The 23,901-nt window shown below is 40.6% G+C and overlaps 1 protein-coding gene across 1 annotated transcript in view; it reads left to right on the top strand.

The window, feature by feature from the left end:
• GPM6A (glycoprotein M6A) overlaps positions 1 to 23,901 on the top strand; it is a 186,854-nt gene that overhangs the window by 41,718 nt on the left and 121,235 nt on the right. The window contains exon 2 of the mRNA XM_048508732.1: positions 1,183 to 1,254. Coding sequence (XP_048364689.1) covers positions 1,183 to 1,254 — 72 coding nt within the window. The remainder of the gene's footprint in view (positions 1 to 1,182; positions 1,255 to 23,901) is intronic.

Below are 23,901 nucleotides of genomic sequence, written 5' to 3' on the forward strand. Positions count from 1 at the left end.
TTTCCTTGTAAACCATTCCACTTTCCCTCACTGCTTGTATGTGTGGGCTTCAGTATTTGTTTGTAAGCAGCTTTGTTAAATGTTGTCTCCCTCACCCTCTTTATGAATACTATAATTGTTGGAGGGTTGGGATCCTTCAATACATGAATATTGATTTGGTCACTCAGTATTAACCAGTGCAAAAAACCAACAACAACCCTGTCCAATTCTCAATCAGTGCTGTGTTCATTCAACACAGCTAATATAATAGCTTTAAAGGGCAAGACTGACATTTCTGCTCTGATTTTTAGGTTAAGTATGTGCACAGAGAATGTTCCTTGATTTTACAGAGACAGCCTTAAAATGTCACTGTATTGTATTTTAAAGGAGAAGATGAGTTAATTGAATTTGAGAATTCTTATAATTTTCTTATTAATTTAATGAGTTTTGATCTGTATGGTTTAAAATTATAAATTTTGCCTACACATATTCTACACTTGTTGCATCAGTTTTAGTTTTGCCTCTGATCTCTCTATTAAAATTTTCAGGTTAGCTTCCGTTCTCCAGATAATATTATATTATGTTCACTTCTGAAATATTTTCCTATAGTTGCACCTAAATCTATTCCTTACCTAGGTTCTCAAATGCAGGATTATTTCCTGTATAACAACTTCAAAATATTTGTCATGTGCTATTTAAAAAATATTCTTGAACCTGTGGTAAGGAATAATAGCTTTACATAAAGGCACCTTTTAAATAAAGGCTGCATCAGTTCTATTTGTGTTAACAGAGAGGATGAATCTGGCTTTGCCTTCATCCACTATTCTGAGGGAGTTCTACTTTGTTTCCTTATTTTGTTTACTTGTTATTGGAGGTTTTGGAGAACTAAGAAAAAACAGGGCTTGGGGCTAGCAGAACATTTATAAATGGAAGCTGTTTGAGACTGGACATAAATTGGATTGTGGTATACAATCTAATGGAAAATTACTGGGCAGTTTTTGTTTTTATAATTTTGTACAATCAGCTGCAACTTTCTCATTGTCCCAGTAATGGCCCTTCCATATCATTCTGAAAAGGAAAACATTGCACAGATTCAGGAAAATGGCCATATTAAACCATACATTTCCCATGTTTATTTAATTTCATTGCATTAGTCATATACTTAATTTGTTTTTCTGCCTACTTGGTGTTTACACCTTTCAGATATGGGCAGTAGGACAGGGAGAGAGGAAGAAATCTGCTTGGTTAACATGCACCTCACTTGTCATCGTTTAGGTAAGCTGTATATTCGCTGTTTTAGTTCTTCGTCAGAATTTAATCCAGTCCTCAAGGATTTCATGCTGTATCCTTCTTGGAGTGCGCTGAAGAATGAAGGCTGTTGCTGAGATGGTGTGGAAGCAGTGATCTTGCAAAACCATTGGAAAATTATATTGCTCTGTTTTATTGATATGGAATTATCAGGTACTAAACAAGCTATAGTTTATGACATATGCATTGAAGTAGTCTGGACTTTCTTTACCATCTGAAGGTATACCTTATTCCCTATAGATCCTGGCCACACCTGGTAGTAATTCACGTTTTTCTGCAAAGACAGTATCTAAGGAGTGCTTGACTGATCCAGTAAGTTTGACTGTTCCAGTTGACTCTCTCTACTACATTCAATAACCAGTCTCCAGCAATCAGAGGCATAGCTGGGCCAAACTACACCCAGTGTGGACTCTGCGTTTTCCACCCCCCATGGGCGCCGTTTCTGCCCCCCCCCCCCATGGCCTCCATCCCATTCCCTCCACTTACCTTAGTTCTTCGTTTCAGGCTTAGTTTCAGGTTGAAAAGCGGCCTGTTCAGTTCAGGCTGAAAAAAGCCCTGGGTGGGAACTATACTACCCAGAAGTCCTTGGGGCTTGCAAGATGTCCTGGGTAGTGTAGTTCCCACAAGGGCTCATTTCAGCCTGAATGAAACATTCTGTTTTTCAGCCTGAAACTAAACTTGAAACTAAGAATTAAGGTAAGTATGGGGGTCGTGGGGTTGGGGGGAAGGGTTGGGGGCATTTTTCCACCCCCCAGGCATGTGCCCGCTGTGAGGTATCCCCCGTGCCCCTTGTAGCTTCGCCTGTGCCAACAACATCCTATCATGGTTCCAAGTACAAAAGATTATGTCTGGATCAGCCATATAACTTTGTGGACATTACACAGTAGATGTTGTTTGCTATTGCAACAAGCTGAAGGTCCATTCCTGAGGTCCCTACTTCTTAAACTACTGCTTAACTTGTATTTTGTTCACTTGGTAACATTTGTGTATTCTGGAAGGAAATTACAGCACTTGCATTGCTATCAGTAGATAATTTCAGCCCAGATTTTTTAATTGTCATGAAGCCTATACTTTGTAAGTATCTTTCAACCCTTCCTATTCACAAGTATGACCCCTTATTCTACATGAATCTGATTCACTACTCTGCCTCATAGGGAAGCCCCACTCTCCAGTTGTGTTTGGATTCAGCTTGAGTTACTTCCTCATATGGTTGTACTCTGATAGTCGCATAGGATATCAGATTAATTTCTCCCTTGGATTTTCTACATAGATCTTATCATAATCTTTTTTCCTAATGGTAAGAGATTAAGGCACCCGACCAGTTTTTATTAAAAAATAAACTCTAAGCAAGGTTAAAGATATCCCCCCCCCCCACAAAAAAAGAATGAATAATCAATTCAAAGAAGGCTGTTATCATTAAATTGTTTTTGACTAAAGAGTAGGACAATTTGGAAAAAAAAGACCAAAATTCTTCATTTGAAATCCCTTTGGAATGCATTGTCTTATAGTGATTTATTTATATTGTGCTATTAAATGGAGCATTCATAAATGAGACATAAATTATTCAGTCAAGAGGTATGATAAAATATAAAAACTGTCTTCTGTTTAAATTTTAAGTGTGTAACGTGGGTAATGGAAATGCTATGTGTGACCACATTTAAGTGCATGCAAAATTGCTTTTATGTGATCCAGCATGAAAGTAGGACAGCGACACAGGAAAGAATCAGCCTAAGTAAAGGTTTTTCCCTCAACATAGAATTAGAAGTCAGAGGAAACCATGGCAGCTTTTGGTGTGGGATTGGGGAATTAGAGCATCATGGTCTCTGTTAAAAGTATTTGAGTTGACTTAGTTTCATTAGTGAACTTGGGTGGAGTGGTGTGGGACATAAACTTTCTGCAGAATAATTTTGTAGATTCTTAATGAAGGTTTACCTTTGTGTTTCTTTGAAGCTCTTCAGTATGGTTAGGGTATGCCTACCTACCTATGCTCAAAACCTGTTCTCCCCCAAACCCACACTTGGTGCCTACATTTTCTACCCAGGGACCACCACTGGAAATACCTAGTATGTGCACATATACCACCATCAGCAGCTGAAAGGACCACCTTAACAAAACACAACCTTAAGAAGGGAACTCCTGCAAAGAATATGTTGTAGTTCTATGCATCCTGTCAGGACAGTAACTGCAGAAAAGAGCTACTGGGATAGGGGCTAACATCCAGATCTAGGAGGGTTAGCAGTTGTCCCCTAGTACTGATGAATTGCGTCTTCCTCTTCCGCTCCTGCTTTTATCTATTTCTTTATTTTATTATACCACTCATTTAGCCTACAAGCTTTGAATAATGTCAATCTACATACAATAAAAATAACAATTAAATAATTTAAATAGTCAACCAGTTACTGTGTTTAAGGACCTTTGAATTTGATTCTGTGAGCAAAAAAAATGGCTACACTCAATGGTTTTTGCCAAGTGTTTATTAATCTTATCTGGTGTTGACAGCCCCAAATTATCACACAAAAGAGGAGTAATCCACATATCCTTAATACTGTAGAAGGTACTGCACTCCAGTAAGCAATGCTCCAAAGTTTTGATTTGTCCAGAAGCACGGTTGTCACTCCAAACAGAGCAGTTAGCCAAATAAATATGTGCAATCCATTGCATTAGTTCAGAGGGGATAGAGTTTTTGAGGAAAAGTTAAATATTGAAATATGGTAACAATCCTAAATATAAAGGAAATCATAACCTACTTGCTCTTTTTGTGGTGCGAATAAAACCCAAGTTATACATGCATTTGCCACAGAACACAGTGTGGATCCTCCCAATATCTCCAAATTACTACTGTTGGAATCTACTCTCCCTTAATTTCCTCCCCGGTGTAGCATAGGACTCAGATTTTGATAGATAGAGGTACCCATTAACTTCTGTGATGAATAGAATTTTCAGTCAAAATCCGAAGACCCTCACCCATGCCTGTGCTTCCAGAGACAGTAAACCTAGTTCCACCTTAAAGAAATATTAGCCATACAACTTGCATTACTTTAATGTATAAGAACATAAAACTATTTTGACAGATCATACCAAGGTCTATCTAGTCCAGCATTTTGTTGCCAACAAAAGCCATTCATATGGTTTAGGTGGCAGCAGCAAACATTGTTGCTGCAGCAGCCATCACTGATGTAGCTTTGCAGTTTGAGGTTAGCAGTTTTCACCCAAAAAGCAATGGGTGCTTAGGTGTAAGGGGAATTGCAAATAGTCAGCCACCCAACTGTTCCTTTTGTTTATGCATTATAGCAGGAAGTGCTAAGTGGTGTTCGGGAAGTTGTAGTGAAGGCTGATGAAATTTATGTAAGCATGCTAGGAGGAATATCATCTCACAATGAATAACACAAAAGGCAGTTGTTGGCTTGGTGAGTTTCATGGGTACTGTTCTGTAGAATAATTAATCACTTCAATTTAGTAAATTTCCAGGCTTCAATCTCAAGTAATTCTGGGGCTTATAGTTTTGCAGATGCTTATGCAAATACAGTAATGTCACCTTTCACATTCTTTGGAGGAAAGAATCTTTATGCTGATTCAGGATTCTGATTAATCAACATTCACAGTGACGTAGGTATAGATTTTTAGGGGGGCTTCAGGGGTGGGGCCATGCCCATGGCCTCAGTGGTTATAAAAGCAGCTCTCTGAAGCCAGGGATGGCAGACTCCCCTGTCCCCCCAACGGCTGGGCTCCCAGCCGGCAGCCAGCAGCCGGCAGTCCCTTTTGCACTCCACTCCAGGTAGAGGCGTAGCTAGGGAAAATGAAGCCCAGTGCAAAATCTGAGTTTTGCGGGGGGGGGGGGATGGGCAGCCATTATGATGCTGGAATCCACCCCAAACAGCATCACTTTCAATGGTGTTTAAACTAGGGAGCCCAGATTCTCCTTTTAAATATACCATAAAGGGAGAATCTGGACTCCCCAGTTGAAACAACATTGAAAGTTATGCTGTTTTGATGTGGATTGTCCCCCACCCTGAAACAGCATCACTTGCAATGTTTAAACTGGGGACCTCAGATTCTCCCTTTAAATCCATGCCAAAGGGGGTGGATTTAACAGGAAAATCTGGGGAAATTTGGGGGGTGCCTGCTGTCAGGGGTGAAATTGTTAAGCTAGCAGCACCAAACTTTCTGGGTATCTTTAGGATACTCTCCTGATGATACCATCCAGGTTTGATGAAGTTTGGTTCAGGGGGTCCAAAGTTATGGACCCTCAAGGGTGTAGCCCGCATCTCCTATTAGCTCCCATTAGAAACAATGAGGGATGGATCACCCACTTTGGGAGTCCATAACTTTGGACCCCCTGAACCAAACCTTACCAAACATGGGTGGTATCATCAGAAGAGTCTCCCAACCCCCATCCCCAATTTTGGTGCTGCTAGTCTAAAAACTGCGCCCCCTGCAGGCCAAAAACTGAAAAACACTAAAAATAAAAAAAACTGAAATGGGGCGGAACTTCAGACATGTAATTGGGAGGTTTGAACTTGAGAACCCACCCTTACCTACGTTCTTAAACATTCATAATAAGAGTATGAAAGGGACTCTTATTTATCTCTTGTTCAAAATAAAGTTCTGTTCAGATACTGGAATGATGCTATGTGTGGTTTTGTCGTTTTCTGCCTACCTGAGCTATCAAATCTCCTGTCTCATCTTAAAGATTTTGGACTTATTACTGGTTTAACTACCAATATGTTAAGTGGATAATCAGATTTCTATTGTAAAGAAAAATTATCTGAAGTATTGCCTATTTTCAAATGAATTTCTTGATTCTCTTCATTATGTAGTTTGTTTCCAGCCATTTCAACTGGACAATGCATCATTCAGAGGTTGCCCCGAAGGCAGCTTCATGACTTGTTTGATGGTTGGAGCTTATGAAGATCTGTATGTTGTTCTCCACTGCACTGTGGTTTCTGCTTTGATTCAGTTTATCTCTAGAGCTTTAGGGTACTGATGTCCCATCATTGTTCCTGACCTTAGCCACCTATCCATTGGTTTTTTCAATACAATTATTCACTGTGTTGCACATGTGGGTGCTTCTCTGCTTCACATTGCAACAGTGTTATAACCTAACTCATTTTCATTAGTATGCATCTTCAAGATGTGAATTCACCAGTGAGGTCTCATGTTAAAGACTTACCCAGATCCAGAGCCCTAAGTGCACGTCAGCATACATAGAATTTCAGTGTTTACCAAGAGACATGCATAGAGAATGGCTCCTGCTTGGAACAAATGGAGAATCAGAATGCCTGTTCGTACCTTGGGATACCTTGAGAAACACAGTAAATCTCTATGTCAGCATTACAGGCCAAAGAAACACAGATACATTTACAAAGCCATATTTTGAATTCACAGAGAATGTTCATTTTAGGTAAAGTAAAGCTTAGGAATGGCCTATGTGAAAAACAAATGTTGAGTCTAACAATAGTGTGTCTGTGACCTTTTATGCAATTGTGGTCTGCCTCGCATTAAGACCACATCCCCTTCAGGTTGGATTTTCAATTATACAGCCATTTTGGCCTTTTCAGAAGTCACCGTGCTCTTAGATCAGAGTTTCTGAAATCAGGCAAAGTGTGACTTTTTACAGGGAAGACAAAGGGAATTAGTATACGTTATATTTCCTTTGGGTTTTCCAGGTCCTCCCTGCCTTCCGCCACCCTCACAACAGCTCTTCCAGCAGATCTATTATAATACAATTGTCCCATGACATTGGCAGGTCTATTATATTATCGATACACCCAAGATGATTAATTTATGGTATAAGCTAGTCACACTAAATAATTACCAATTAACTAATCAGGTATAAAGTTAGTAAGAATTCTCTGGAAAATGAGCAAATTACCCGCCCTTTTGAAACTTTCAGTTAGGGCTTTAGCTTACTGGTTGGATCCAGTTAAAAATAATTGGAGATGATTCCATGCACTTAATGAGGAATCTGACCTTAGTAATGGAACTGTCTACAAATACCTGCTTCTAAGTTAGGTGAAAAGCAAGAGAAAATTTTAATGATCTTTTCCAACAGTCAAAATGGAGCCTCTTTGGACATCGTTATGTACAAGCAAAATGGTTATTCTCTTCACAACATACCATGTACATTGGTAGTTCTACCTATATGAATTAAACACAAATGCGCGCGCACGTACAGAGAGAGAGAGAGAAAGAGAGAGATATGTGAAGCCAGAAAGATGTGTAAACATCTTTTTCGCTAGTTAAACCTGGTTAGATTCAACCCACTGTGATAACCAGGGACAGGTGTAGCCCCTTCATCACTACTAAACAGGGTGCTGTGAAATATGTAGTATACTTATTTCAAACTTTAAGTATACAACAGATGTAGTGCAGAAAGGGACAATTTTTCATTCAAGCTTTGGTGCTAAATGTGCAGAGAGCAGATCTCACCTTGCTAACCACATAGGGGCATTTGATTATCGCTTGAAAATATAATCCATCTAGGGCTCAGCCTGCAGACTTGTCATAGACCTTTGAGTTTTAGTGTCTTACAGCACATGCAGGGTACTTTTCTTCACCAACCAAATGGAATTAAAGGAAGTGCTTTCAGGTCAGGGCTGTGATAGCGATTCATTTTAAATTACAAGCATCAGCACCCCTGCAAAGAGAAATTTTATGTAAGATATGGAAGCTAAAGCTATTAGGGATTGAAAGAAGAACAAAGTGAGAAGCAGGCACAGGGTATGCAGGAAGGATTGGCTAAGAGACAAGGACAGAGAAAGACAGATGAGGTGAAAAAGTCAATGCAGGGATTAGTAACAGTGGGCTGACAGACTGAAGAGAGGGAAAACTGGGGGACGGGGGGAGTCCTTGCTGTCAAGGAATTAAGAGGAAAGAAGGGACAGAATTGGAAGAGGATTGGGGGAAGTTGTATAAACTGTGGATGTTAGAATCTCCCTAGACTTAAGGAATTGACCAAAGAATACATTTGATTTTAATAGAAAACCAAACCGCTGAAAATAACAAGAAATAACAAGAAGAATAATCAGCAGAGTCTTACTCAACCACCCAAATTATGAAGCAAGACAAAATTTTAAAAAGGAGGCATGCCTCCACCTCATGTTGTACTTGTTGTACTTGAGACAATGACCTTGGTGGAAAGGAAAAGAAAAGCAAGGGATGGAGTTGGAGAAATGGCTGGAAATAGACCTCCCCTACCTTTCTAAATTGAGAAGCTTTTGGCTGTTGTAAAATAGCCAGCATGATTTTACATTCAGAAATCTCTCCGTCTAGATACTTTTCTGAGGCAAGTCTTATCAGCATTTGACTCCTTCCAAACTGAACCAAGCCCACTATCTGATTATTGCAGCCTGTCAGGGGCTCAATACACTTCTAAGTTTTGCTGCATCACAAATACACTGTTTAAAGGGAACCCAATTCTTCAGGGTAATGGAAACCATCAATTAATTACTGTTTTGAAAATAAAAGTAGTTTGGACCTAGTGTAAAATTTTTTGTATAAATCAGTAGAAGAAGCAAGGAGGCCAGGCATACATTCCTTTATAGTACTGTATAGCATTATATAAAACAGTTGAATTAACCATGTCATTGCAACTTTGATGTGCCCTGAAAAACACCATTAATTTTGAGGGAAATTGATTTAACTTGATAATGCAAAAATGTATATGTCACTTACCTGTCACATAGATCTGCCACATACATGAACTATCTGATGCTGTAAGAGCTGTGATCAGTACATCCCCTTATTGCCTGTTACAACTGTCAGTGGCTCTCCTCGGGAAATGACAATACCCCCTTTTTTCGGAAAGAAATATGAAATCAGTCTCCATATGGGCAGTCCCATCCAAAGGGCTGCGTTGCAACTGCTCTGCCCTGTCATCCCCAAGGAAGCTTTCTGGAGGTGTGGGAAGTCAAAACACACACAAAAAAACCTATGTGCTGCCAGAAAGCCCCCATTGGTCTCAATGGATTTACACTACAAAAAGTTGGTGTAAGTCCAAAGCCCCAGTTGGCATATCAGACAGAATGGCTAAGTGGAAGCCAATTAGTGTTGGCTCCTCCCCTGTCCATGCCTCTGGACCACACCCACTACACCAGTGAGGCTGCAGAGACTATGGCATGGTGCTCAGTGCCTCTTTTCACCACCATGAAGGGCTGCAGCAGCTGCCTGCTGATGAATCTTTCTCTATCTTATCCTTCTTCTCATCCCCTTCTTTGTGGCCCTTCATGGAATAATACTATTTGCAGTTTTATCGTTGGCCCTCACCCATGTTTCTTTCTTCATGGGTGGAACAATCTAAAAAAAAGAAACAATATTTGTTGGTTTACAAAGAGAAACAAATGTTGCTCCTCTGAGGTGATTACTGTCCAATCGGAAATAGAGTATCAGTTATATCCAGAGCAAAAAAATGATGCTCCCTGAAGTACAGGAGCTACATTCTGGTCACCTGTGAAAGGCCAAAGGGCTTTAAGCAGTGGACACATAATCCAAATGAAAGTTCTATGCAACAGCTAGTAAAATAAACAGGAACTGTGCAAAACTGTGCTCTTGGGTACTTCTTGTTCATTCCACCATGTAGCACAGCAGCATTTCCTGGTAGGCTGAGTGCAGTAACAATAGTAAAAGGCTACCACTGTCATTCTTTTTTTTTTTGTTAGCTACTATAATTCGACAAGTTTGCCTGAGGTCTGTACTCTTTAATGAGAATTCTGTTTTTCTGGGAGAAGTGAAGAGAAGGAGAATTCACTTTTGTAGAGTACAGCTCAGCTTCACTTCTGCGGATGCAAAGATGTCTTTAGATATTTGTTTAATCATATCATTGCATTAAAAGGCCATGCGAAGGACATAGTCCACTTTTAGCAAAGCAATTTTTCCACTGACTAAAAAGCTCTTTAATACAACATTACAGAAATATTAATTGAACAGCCTCTTCAATTTACTTCTATTTCAATTTACTTCTTGTGGAACATGGTTCAGAATGGGTGCGAGGAGTACATGGGGAGTGCTCATAGCTAAGTGATAGAGCCAAATTATGTATGAACAGGGTCCCAGTCACCAGAATTTCACAATGCCACATTGGCAAGGTCAGAGAAGATAGAGAGCTGTTACCAGTTAAAGTAGACAATATTGGAATCTGTGGACCAGTGGTCTGATTCTGAAAAGATAGTGGCGTATCTGGAACAGAAAGATCAAATGAAAGCATATGCTAATAAAGTAATCTGAAAGGTGGTTTCACTCTATGGAGTCAACTGTCAAAGTGCTGTTTGCTTAGGTATTTAAATCCTTATATTGAAAACTAACTTAAACATGTTTAAGAAAGATTACTGAAATTAAACCTTTTTTAAAAAGCAAGCTCTAGATTGATTATCTGTATATTTTGAGTTTGCTGTAAGTGAACTATACATTTTATCCACTGTGGAAGGACAACCAAGTTTTAATGATACTTTAACTGATGCCAAAAGTATAAGTGATGCCGAAATATGGAAGAGGGAGTTCAGAAGACAGACATACTAGTGTCATTATGTGCCTTAAATCAACCCTCCCCACAGTTCGTCTCTAGTTTAGATCACTATCTAAGAAAGAGAAAAACACCAGTCCTGCAGTGCCTTCCCTCTTCCCTTACTTGCTATAGCGGTGGCGGCAGCAGCAGCAGTGGAGAGAAGAACTGGCAGCTGGATAACTGATGGCCTTTCCAGAACATTAATATCAGTGGCACATGGCTTTGGAGTGAACTAGGCAGGGGCGTCTATATAGTGATTGAAAATTATTGGAGCAAGGTTGTGGTTCAATGGTAGAGCCTCTTCTTGTCATGCAGAAGGTTCCATCTTCAGAACCCAGCATCTCCCCAAAAGAATCAGGCAGTAGGTGATATGAAAGAACTCTATCTGAGATCCTGGAGAGCTGCTGGCAGACTGAATAGTCAATATTGACCTTGATGGACCAGTAGTCGGAGTCTGTATAAGGCAGCTTCATGTGTGTGTTCATGAGTGATCTTCAGGCTTCCTGAAGGAGAGAAGTACTACCCAGGATCAGGGCATTCAGAAATCCAGTTATTCTACTGATAATATTTCCAGGGATAATGTTTCAATTCCCAAATCCTAGAATTGGGCTAAAAAAAAACAACCCTGATTTTTTCAATGTTTAATTACAATTTAAAAACAGTGCAGAACTTCTTCTAAATGTTTGCCATGGTGCTTAAAAACCTTAGGAAGATCTAATTTAGTCACAGAAGCACAGGGAATTGGCAAAGAGAAATCCTAAACATGTCCACTAGGGACTAAATTCCATGTTATTCAATGGGGCCTCCCAGGAGATTGTTTATAGGACTGCAGTGGGAGTATGCCAAAAGGTAATGTGATTCTGGGATTGTATGGTTGTGCCCTGAACAAAGTTCTAACACTGGCGAAAAAGATCAGCCAAAAGGGAAAATGGTGTGATAAATAGTTCAGCTGTCTGTACCCTGACTGGAGATAAGACAACATTTCTATATATTATTAATGATTATGCCTCAGTTACAAAATCAATGGGTGACCTTTGATTTAATGCTGAGCAGTGCCCTCAATATAGTGCAAGGTGTAAGGATCGTTGAACTGCTTAGGAACAGTGCAGCGCTATCAAGTTCAAAATATAGCTCGTTACATTGTTCTAGAAAGTTCAACAGTTCTATGTAATGAGGAAGTGAATTTTCTGAAAAATTAGAAGGCTAGTTAAAAGGATTGGGAAAATAAAGAAGGTCAAATCTCGTCAGGGAGCTATGATACAGATTTTTTTAAAAAATGCCACTAAGAAGTTCAAAATAATTCTTACCTGTGATGTCAAAGAAACCACAGGAAATAATGTCATGGAAAGCTTTGAAGGCAATAAGGCTTCCTTTAAATAGGAGCTATATACAATTGAGGAAAATTTGAATAAAGCATGGAATCTGTCAGCTAATGCAAATAAGGAAAGGATGTGATGAACAAATAGCTAAAAACATAAAACAGACATGTTTGAATTTCATGATTTAATCTTGGGTGTGTGTGTGTGTGTGTTTTCATGAGCCATCTTGAGCAGGTCTTTGTAGAGAAGGAATGCACACACACACATACACAAATGTGAAATTCCCAGTTTTTTAACAAAAGATGTATCTTTCTACTAATATCAGCATTCCTATTAGAGGATCAGTGTAGCTGTAAAGTGAAGTCCTGCCTAATCTACCTTTCTTTAAAAGGATCAGCAATTAGGGATAATCTAATTTGCATTATATCTTTTGGCTTCCAAGAAAACTTTTTGAAAGATTCCCTCTGCAAAGGTTATTAAGTAAATTTAGAAGTTAGAACAGAACATGTCTTATAGATCTGTATTTGTTGAGGAAGAGGAAGCAGAGAGTAAGAATGGAGATGGGGGGGAGTAAGAATGTATTAGAGGGCAAAAAAAGTAATAAAGCAGTAAAGCCTACAATAAATATGTATTGGGACTTTAACATTCATGTGTTATCTGGAATTGGGGTGAACAGTGAGAGCATCAGTGCCCATTCTAATCAGAATTACATCCTTCTAAGCCCACTGAGGGTAAAAACCCTCTCCAAAGACCTTTGAACAAAATGGCCAATGAGATGCAACGCCGGGGGAAGCAATAATTTTTTTACAGTAGATAATTGATGGGGTCAGAACTTGTTATGATCACCTAGGGATCATGCAAGATCTGAATGTGCAGTGCTGCTGAAATGGGTGAATTCAGTTCTTGGAATTACTAGGAATGAGACTAAAACTAATTCCTCTATTATCATAATGCTGTAACAGAAATCTGCTATATTAGGAATATTTTGTATCATTCCAGTCACCTCATCTCAGAGGATGTAATAGGTGTGGAAAGCATACAGAGGAGAACATCTAAAATGATCATGGGATTACAATGTCTTGCTACAGGACTAACAGCCCCATCCAAAAGTGGGAGGGTGAAATGGTGACTGGGGATGGTGCCACCTCCAAAGAGGCAATTAGTGGCTCAGAGAGAAGAAGAAAATCCTTTCTTACCTTGGGCAGCCCATTTTTGGGAATGGCAACATACGTGCTGTCACCCTTACACCTGAAAATGCTCAAAATAGAGCTATAGCGAAGAAAATGTCAGTGCTAACCCCCTCAAGGGGAATACAGCCCAAGAGGAAGAAACGTATGCCACCGCTTTTGGTGATATAAGTCTGCGCCTGAGAAAGGAACCATTCCCAGGTCAAAAGTACACAGCGATCTGACCAAAGTCATATTCGCCCCTGGGAATGCCCCAGAATGTCCTCTCCACACCAGCACAGGCCCTAATGGTGAAAAAGTGATAGTGTGGTGGTAAATTTTCAGATATGGGCACTGTGGAGCCACACAGCATCCCACTATCAAGGTAAGAGCCTTTACTATCATAAGAACATAAGAACATAAGAACAAGCCAGCTGGATCAGACCAGAGTCCATCTAGTCCAGCTCTCTGCTACTCGCAGTGGCCCACCAGGTGCCTTTGGGAGTTCACATGTAGGATGTGAAAGCAATGGCCTTCTGCGGCTGTTGCTCCCGAGCACCTGGACTGTTAAGGCATTTGCAATCTCAGATCAAAGAGGCTCAAGATTGGTAGCCATAAATTGACTTCTCCTCCATAAATCTGTCCAAGCCCCTTTTAAAGCTATCCAGGTTAGTGGCCATCACCACCTCCTGTGGCAGCATATTCCAAACACCAATCACACGTTGCGTGAAGAAGTGTTTCCTTTTATTAGTTCTAATTCTTCCCCCCAGCATTTTCAATGAATGCCCCCTGGTTCTAGTATTGTGAGAAGGTAAGATGTATCAAGGTAAGATGCTTTGAGCTAGCATCCCTACCACTTTGCGTGGCAATAGTGCCAGTGCAGGAATCACACCCCTTCCAGTGCGGCTTTGTCCCCACTTTGGATTGCACAGTAAAGTGTTTTGGCTTTTCAGTATTGCACAAAAACCTGACAACCAGTGGAGAACATCACAGAGATCTGAAGCATGTGTGCAACTTTTTTCCTTCCCTGTCACGATTGTCCAAGAATTTGTTCAGAGCAAAATAATTGGAATACAAAACCTTATGGAATTTTCTGCCATATGAAGCAGTATCGGTCACTAGCTTAGATAGCTTCAAAATATAGATACATTCTTGGAAGAGAGATCTGTCAATTGCTATTAACCATGATAGTTTAATGGTACTCCCTTGTTTCTAAATGCCAGAGGCTGTAGACACACAGCAGGGGCAGACTGTTGCCTTTATGCCCTAGGGATTTTTTTCTGAAGGCATCTGGCTGTGATTGTTGGTAAAATGATAATTGACCAGATGGGCCCTAATCCAGCAGGACTCTTCCTATGTTCTTGATCACATTATATTTCATATTAACAGGCTATATGACCTCCTCACTTGGTGTCCTGAATCTGACTGACAGAAATTTTTAGCATGTCACAAAACTGACTGACAGGATGCTAGAACCTGGAATAAGAATCTATTGTCTGTTATAATTAGAGTTTGCTTTATGTATTTTAATTTCTAGAGAACCATAGCACTAGATACTGGCAGTGAGATTACTAGTTCAGAAACAGACATTTCTTAGGAAACTACAATGGAGTAAATTACTACTAATATGATTAGTATATAAAACTGTTAAAATATATTTTGAACCTTTTGATTTAATTTAAAGATAGTCTGGCTATTATGGAATACATACAATTCTCTGGTTGAAAATGTACTATTCAGGAGTGATTTTTCTCTTAACTGATTGTTTTTTGTGGTGATGCTTAAAAATTTGCAATTACTTGGCTCCAAATAAAAGTCTGACTTACTCATAGGGCATGCATATGAGTCAAACGTCATTTCCTTGAAAAGATTGAAATTGGCTCACACTATAAATGTGTATCACAGAACGTGCTGTTAGCTTGAGATTATTTTTACATGCATAAGTACACTAGTACTAGAGTGATTTTTAAGGTTCGGTGGAATCCCAGACAAGCTTTGGCCATTTTACAGGCCAATCCAATTGGTGGGGTGGGTGTCCAAGCTGGCTCTTGGAGCTGGTATGGTGCTATGCCAGCATCTTTGTCCACCCTGCCAGCATAAGTGCTACTTATTCTGGCAGGGAGGGAAAATTGGGCTGTGAGCAGGCTAGAGATTTTCCGGGGGTGGAATCAATTTTTGTTGGGTTCCATTGAGTTTATGAGGTGGGGATACGCCCAACACAGGCCTTGGACTTAGTGACATAATTCCATTTTGCCCTATGGAGAACTTTCAGGTGGCCACAGATTCTCTGTTGTGTTCCGTCTCCCTGGGCTGCCTGGCAGCTCTCTGGAGGCCGCTCAGTAGTAGTGGAGCTGTCCCTGGCCACTGCAGCCTCTGGACTGGGGTGCCTGATTGTAGGGGAGAAAAAAAGATAAAACTGACCAAACTCTGGGAAACTGTTTAGCTGAAAAACCAGTGACTTATATGAAGCTTTTTTGTCAGGCGTTTAAAAAAGGAAATATCAAAGCGGTAGAATGTTGTCTGTAAATTGCATGTATAGCGCGTACCAGTACAACACACCTGTGCATTTTCTTTGTGTGCACGCACATCCTTTTTTTGCTTGGAGGCTAATTCCATGACATTTAGACCATACATTGAATAGGAAAAAAATCATTAGAACTGCAAGTCTGACTGTATTAAAACAGAAGAGTGTTACATTAAAACTAACATAATACAACTTTTATGTGATTCAGAGTTTTGAAGTGTTCTGTGTCCTTTTGGAACAGCAGTTTTTTCATTGTAACTCAACATATTATGTCTGGTTGCACATTTTAAAATGCTCTATGTTCTAATCATTCATTATTAGCCTGATTTTTGTTGTTCTGTTTAGCTACAGTGATCAGCCCAAAATTTAAAAAGTCTTAGTTTCAGCATGAAATGAATATATTCTTCAAGCATGCTGTTGGAATCAATCCTTACCCTCCCACCTTGGAAAAGCTTACTTCCAAACTGAGAACAACTTTTTTTATTGCTTACCACAGTTTTTAATTTTTTTGAAAAATTCTATGTATGTCCAGATGCTTAACATGATAAAAAGTGAGCTTTCATTTTGGGGTCTTTCATTTTGGGATTGGAGGTGCTGGTAGTTGGTTACTGAGTTATAATTTAAGATTAAGGCTCATTCCGCACATGCAGAATAATGCACTTTCAAACTGCTTTCAGTGCTCTTTGAAGCTGTGCGGAATAGCAAAATCCACTTGCAAACAGTTGTGAAAGTGGTTTGAAAACGCATTATTTTGCGTGTGCGGAAGGGGCCTAAGTGAGTTCACCAAAAAATAGTTCTCCCTAGGCTAATGTATGTAATACAAGTCTGAAAGCAGATTTATGTACCCCAAAGTGACTTAACAAATGGCATAACAAATATGGAGAAGTGTTATTTGCCTTCCTTCTCAGTTAAATGCTTTAAAATTGGCTAAGTATGTTCTGAATAACCCACAATTTCTGTTTATATGCTTTTCTCTCTGTGCCTTTTCAGAAAGAGGTATCACTAGAGTCTCAAATCTCAACCTTTATTGGCATACCAATAAAGAAATGGTACAGAATAAAACTTCATCAGAACATCACTAAAACACACTACATAGCATACAGGATAAATACTAAGGCAGATTCCACATGGGCGAAAAACAGCGCCCCTGGAATGGTAAACATACAGTTCCAGGGATGCTGTTTACATGGTGGCTGCCTCTGAATCAAGGCAGTGCCATTCTTTCCCCAGGGAAATGCTGTTCCCTGCCTTGTTCAATGAGCGAGGCATTTGGGAAACAGTGTTTCCCTGCCGGCACCGTACAAATGGTACTGGCTTGGAGGCGCCCTGGGAGTCGGAGGGGAGCATGGGCATGCCTCCCTGTCCCTGCAGAGCTCAGCAAGAACAGAAGGTGAGTGTGGGGAAAGGAAATGGAGGCACCACTGTGGGCAGTGGCTGCTCTGGGGCAGCTTGCTCCTCAGTGTGCGAACAGCCCCGGGGCTCCACCAGCATCATATATGCCTGTGGAACTCCACTGCCCCCACCCGTGCAAAATCTGCCTAAGATAAACACAATATATGAAATTCATTTATTAAATAAGTCTAAATTTAGCTTTAGAAACTTAAACTGAAAATCTAGAGATCACAGTAGTAGTTCTAGAATCATCATCTTTCAGCTGGGATTGGATTAACAGATTCTTTATGGACAGAATCTCTAAGCATCGCTAGATGCTTTGAGTTGAGCAGATCATGTGACAGTAGTATCTTTGTAACAATTACCGCAATCTTAAAAGTGCGTTTGTGTTAAGAAGACTATAAAATGAGAGTTCATTCCAGCAAATCCATTTCAGTCACAACGAAGCCTCGGCCAATTTCTGTTGCAGTATTGTGTTGGTCTTAAAACACTGTGATTTTGTTTGGTAATTGCACACACAGAGGAAGGCGACATCATTGGAGGCACAGCAGTGATTAAGGGCAGAGCAGCAGGTGGCTGGGCTGCACATACTGAATGGAGGCTGCCATCTGCTTGCAGAAAGCGTGTGACTGTGGGGTTCTCTTACAGAAGTGAAGGCCGGTGTTGAAACAAAGGAGAGAAGAATCTTGCTAATAGAGGTCACTGTGACTCAGAGAACTGGGAGAGGCACATGGGTAGAGCAGGAGGGTTTTCTTACATTTCAGCTGAGATGTTGAAATGGCTCAAAGAGGGGCCATTAGCCACCATCAGTTGCATAGGCATGAACAAAAAGGTTGGTTTCCCCCCTTTGCATGTACACTGCGGGATGATAGATTTTAAAAAAATAAACATCTCTTCAATAGCTAAATAAATGGTTTCAGTCTGTGCAAGCATTATGAGCTCCACTTCACATCTATAAGACCCCTATCACTTCAAAAGAGAATGGGAAGGGGATGATTTGAACTATCTTGCTTTCCCACTGAAAATCCCTTCAAGCTTCTCAAGGTATTAAATACACATTTTATTTTACAAACATATTCTTTGAAAACTTGTTGGGGGAATGGTGTGTGTATGTGTATGTTTGTGAAAGAAATGTTTAGTGAGAGCAATGTGCAAGGGTTAAGTACTATTCTTCCCCCACTCCACCCTTACCCGTTGCTTCTCGGCAATCTCCTGTTTTTTAAATCAAATAACTGGTCTGTTATGAGTACTTTTTGCATTCTTAACATGTAGTATTGAGCTGTACTCTATGTTTTTCAGTTTTTCAGTGTGAATATGTTATTAATCTACACAATGTAACATGTGATGTTGTATGACTCTGTCCTTCTGTGAGAGCCTTTCTAAACATCTCATGCTCTGTTTATTTTTCTGTTGCCCAGTGAGCTTTCCCACTGCTATTTTATTATCTTCTTGGAGTCATGATCCTTTGTGTTGCTAAACAGCTATCTTGCATGTGAGTCTAATGAGCATTGGGATGAGAGTAGTGTTATTTACATGGCTGTGTATGCGCACTCCTACACGAATGGTATATTGACTCATACACTGGCTTAGAGTTAGCACCTATGTTTGTTATGTAGAGTATTTAAATAGCACAAATAAAATCCCAGATTTTATTAGTCAATAATATGCTCCTTTTATTACTCTCCTTTACCATTCTGCACCCTGTTGTGAGCTGTGTGCTATGTTTTACAGCCCAGCAGTTTTCAGTTCTGCGGTGGGCAGCAGGGATGTCAGTCAAATACATGGAAATATCATTTTGTCTAAGAAGCTAAATCTGATCCAAACCATCCCAAGCCCATAGGAAGCAGATCTGGAATTTTCTGTAGGGAGTGGAACTTTTAGTAAGTTGGGAGATATGGGCTGCAGGTTTGACTCCTGCTGTTTTCAAGCAAGGGTGAAAAGGAAACACAACTGTAAAGAATATTTGTTGGAGGAAAGGCTAGTTGTGAAGATCAAGACTTTGATTCAGCTAGCAGGAAGCTGCATATGGAAAGAGAAGTTTCCCCCATATACAGGCATCAGGTTTGTATTTACAGAATAGGTCCCCATTCCGAGGAATTTCCCCAGAAAAGACAAAAGGATGGTGAGGACCTGTTAGAGCTTTTTGCTCCCTATGCCTCTTAGAGAGGGAGAATGTTGTTTTTGTACCTAAATAATATTATGTTTGTGAATCTGTAGATAAAGGTTCATGCCAGCAGTGTTTCTACATAAATAGTATACATGCATTACAGATTATGTGCACATGGCTTTTCTTGGAACTAGCCCCAGTTTCCTTCCCTTCTGAACCATTTCGTCAGATCAGTACTCTTTTTTTAATGTGCACCATCTGAATTCATATCCTATCTGAGGTTTAACAGTTCTTTAGGAATGAAGGGCAGTGTTGCATTCTTGTTTTTTTAGGATGTAGATTAGATCTGTGAAGAGATGCAGATGCCGTGGCTTCTTTGTATTGTGTATGTTTTGTATTATGTATTTTTAAAAATCTAGCCCAACTTCACCCGACAGGCTCAGTGATTGACGAAGGTGTATAAAACAGTAAAACACTAACGCAAAAGCAAATTAAAATTGTGGAATCAAACAACATCAAAACACACAACCCAGCCCATTTTAGTAACAACTTCAGAATTTTCACCAGTAAAGTGTGCAGTCATTCTATCGAAATATACTACTATCAACAATAAGCCCTGTGAAAAATGTCACTTTTGAATGCTAACTAAAGGACAGCAAGAAAGGAGCTTGGTGTGCTGCCTCTGAGACACTGTTCCAAAATGACAGTGCCACACGTAAAGATTCTGGCTTCCAGATAAAGACTAAACAAACAATTTGAAAGGAAGGAACTTTCAGCAGGGCATGGTGGTCTAAGAAGGTCGAATCCCCACTACCGTCTTAGCCAGGTTTCAGAACACAAACTAACCAGGTTTGAGGTCGTTTGTGTTCTGAAACCTGGCTAAGACGGTAGTGGGGATTCGACCGGGGAGGTCGTCCCTCAAACCTGGTTAGTTTGTGTTCTGAAACCTGGCTAAGACGGTAGTGGGAATTTGACTGAAATCACATGGGTTCATAGCAGAAAAGACTGATTTTCAAATATAATTGACCCAGGTTGCAAATAATTGGTACCTTGAATTGAACTCTGAAGCACTTTATGGTCCTAAGAGCAGGCAGAAGTCACTGAGAGTGGGAAAGGGGTCCACAGAAATACAAGAAGAACCAAGTGGAATTACAGCAGATGGAGCATTGGTGTGGTCAAAGGAACCTTTCCCCAATCTGTATGCTAGGTATAACCTGGAGTGTCAAGCCAGTCGTCCCACATGGGTATAAGCTCTGCATGGTTCAATTGCCATACAATAGCCAGTTTTCTCCCTCTAAAATAATCTAGCCGGCTGGAAGGGGTCTTACCAGGCTTAAAATGAGGCCTAGGTCTCAACTCACGGGCATGATGATGTCACTTCTAGAAGTGATGTAATTACACAGGAGACAGCGAGGAGATATACTGATATTTGGGCAAAACTCCATGGTAAAATATTTTCCACTGTAAAGTTTTTGCCCAAATACTGCAGTATCTTCCTCACTGACATTACAATAGTTTCTGGAAATGATATCACCACACAGGTGCAGCACTTTAAGCCTGGTAAGATACTCCGCTGATGGCCAGTGCCTGGCAACTGTACCTTGCCATCTGGGAGAAGAGCCAGGCAGTCGCCCCCAAACTGGGCATGCCACTGCAGAGTTCAGCCCTCAAGATCCCTTAAGCAAGTCTCCACCCTGGGCCGGCAGGCAGGCAGGCAGACACAGCCTCCCCACAATTGGATGTAGAACAATGCTTGAAACCACCATAAAACTGTAACAGGGAACAGAAGAAGAAGTAAATAACTGCACCAAACATGCAACCGAGGGAGGATGTCAGAAACCAACTGAGTGGCTGAGCCCAATCAGTGAGGCCTTAAGAAGAGAATGAGTGGAGCAGAGTGAAGCCTGCACTTCTCAGGAGTGCTCCTAACCCCACTCCCAGGAAGCGTTCCAGGCAGCGTTCCAGGCAGCCAGCAATTGGCTGGGCACCATGAAGGTTGCTGAACCCCTGAAAACCCTATAGCGGGATTTTCACCCAACTGCTGCAACATAAGAATTGGCAGACTTTTCCTGTACTCAGCATCCTACTCTGTGGCCAAAAACCAGCAATAGGTAAGTCCATGGTCATTATTTGACAACAAATTTCCCATGCTTCAGTGCTGATATTCATATAAGGTAAATCCAGTTATCAAATAGGCAACTATATTTTTATCAACTTCCCAGTTTTTCAAGGCTGCTCCATGTACAGCATGTTACAGTAATCCAACAGAAGAAGAGTTGGTTTTCATACCCCATTTTTCTCTACCTTTAAGTAATCTCAAATCAGTTTACAATTTATTGTCAAAGGCTTTCACGGCCGGATTCAACTATTTGTGGTGGGTTTTCCGGGCTTTTTAAGGCCCTTTCCACACATGCAGCATAATGCACTTTCAATCCACTTTCAATGCCCCTTGAAGCTGGTGTTACCATGGCCTTCATCCCCTGCCTTAGGAAATATTGGATTTCATTTTGTCATATTGTGTGCTGCAAAATACCAGTTTCATGTTTGCATTGGTGAATAGCAGAGTGTCCAAACTGAGAGCAAGCCTAAGGCAAAACAGTCTGTTTGATTAGATTTGTGAGTTACTCCAGTGATACAACTTGGACGCCTCACAGCAAGGACATGTACCTTTGATTATGTTACCCAGCCAAAGTGCTCCATTGACATAATGGAATCTGCAAATCTCCTGAACACCACACCTCGCTAAGCTGCTTTTGAAAGCCACTGTGCTCTTGAGAAAACATGTTTACAAACAATTGCTTCTTCCTTGCATTTCCCCAACCTTTAGATATGATCTCCCTAACAACAAGATCCCATCCTAAATCACTCAGCCTCAGCCAAATTTGAATACTGAAGGCAGAGACTGTAGGAAGTATCTCTGCATAAACTATTCATGGTATCACTGATATAATCTAGGACCAATTGACCCCATTGTCCTGGGGTTTAGAACAATAGATAGAGCTGTTAATTAGCTCAGTCCTGCAATCCCAGCATGAAAACCCAGAAAATTCAGGAATAGAAACTTTCTTTAAAATACAAGAATAGAAACTTACTAGCTTCCGCCCCATACTGCTCACAGGGGTATAAAAATACAGTGCACCCAAAGTTCCACGTTCTTAATTCTGGTTCTTTACTCTAGTGCTAGCTGGCTAGCTAGTCAGCTCCTGCTGCTGGTTCAAGTTCTCAATGCTGGCTCTCAATGCTGGCTCAAGCCCTCCAGGCTGGCTTCAGCTGCTGCTGGCTTCAGCTGCTGATGGTCCCCACTCTCCATGCTGTCATAGGAATCCCTGCCTTTTTCCAGAACTTCTCTGCAGAATTTAGGTAATGTATAAGTCCCCTGCTCCCCCTCCTATTCTATCATCCCACCTATCTTCTCCTCCCTGTTTATATTCTAGGAACTGTGTGTATGTGCCTACTACATGTGCCTACTACAATTTGTTCTTTTGTGAATTCTCTGCAGATACGTTTCAAGCTGTTTCTGGTATACATAGTCTTAAAAGATCCCTACCCAGCCTGCCTCTCGAATTGCCAAGCTGAGTTATTTTCCCCATTGCTACTTTAAAATAGTTGTGCGCTGTTACACTCTTATCAGCTGGTGGAGATTCCTTAGAAATAAGTTCACAACCTGTGAAAGCTGGGTGACACTGGATTTTACTGTGCAGAATAGTACAACTGTGAAAGTGTGTTGTCGAAGGCTTTCACGGCTGGATTCAATTGGTTTTGGTGGGTTTTTCGAGCTGTGTGGCCGTGGTCTGGTGCTCTGGACACAGTGTGTAACAGACTTCCCTCTGTGATACGCCTCTGAAGATGCCAGCCACAGATGCAGGCAAAATGTTAGGAACAAGATCCACCAGACCACGGCCACACAGCCCGGAAAACCCACCAGAACCAACTATGAAAGTGGATTGATTGTGCATTATTCTGCATGTGCAGAAGGGTCCTTAGTGGCTTACCTGTGGTTGTGGAACAACATCTCTGGGAAAGTGCATCAGAGCAAAATTGTTGACCGGTTTTAAAACATATAGTTTCAAACTGATAGAAATGAGTTTAATGGGGGGTGGGGTGGAGGATTGTCAATCTGTCTGCGTAAGTGCTAAGCTGTCTACATTACTATGTACTTTTAAAAATACTGTAAGTTGCCTCAGGTTCAACTAAAGTATGGTGGGGCTTAAAAACAAACACATGAAACAAAACCCAGCAAGTTAAGTGAATTTCAATTTCAGCATGTCTCAGATGGCTTGATCTAGCCCAAAAACTGTGGGCATTCGCATCTCAGCTGAAACTTATGTTGAGTTTGGCATAAATTAGTGCATAATAAGAATGCAAAACCTACACTGTGCACTCAGTTTTCTTTTCTGCATTGCATTCCATATTAATAGCACTGCAAAGAAACTAGAAGGCACACCTGAAATGTGAAAATGAGTCTATGGAGACAGCCTGCATAGTAATGTGACATACAGAATGAAGGTGGTTAAGTCAGCTTGGAGAGGGAAAAAACCTGCTTGGCAATGTTGCATCAGCTAAACAATCTGTTTTCTGTAGTGGCGGACCATATACTTCTGGAAACT

Source organism: Sphaerodactylus townsendi, linkage group LG10 (genome assembly GCF_021028975.2).
Source record: "Sphaerodactylus townsendi isolate TG3544 linkage group LG10, MPM_Stown_v2.3, whole genome shotgun sequence".
NCBI lineage: Eukaryota > Metazoa > Chordata > Lepidosauria > Squamata > Sphaerodactylidae > Sphaerodactylus > Sphaerodactylus townsendi.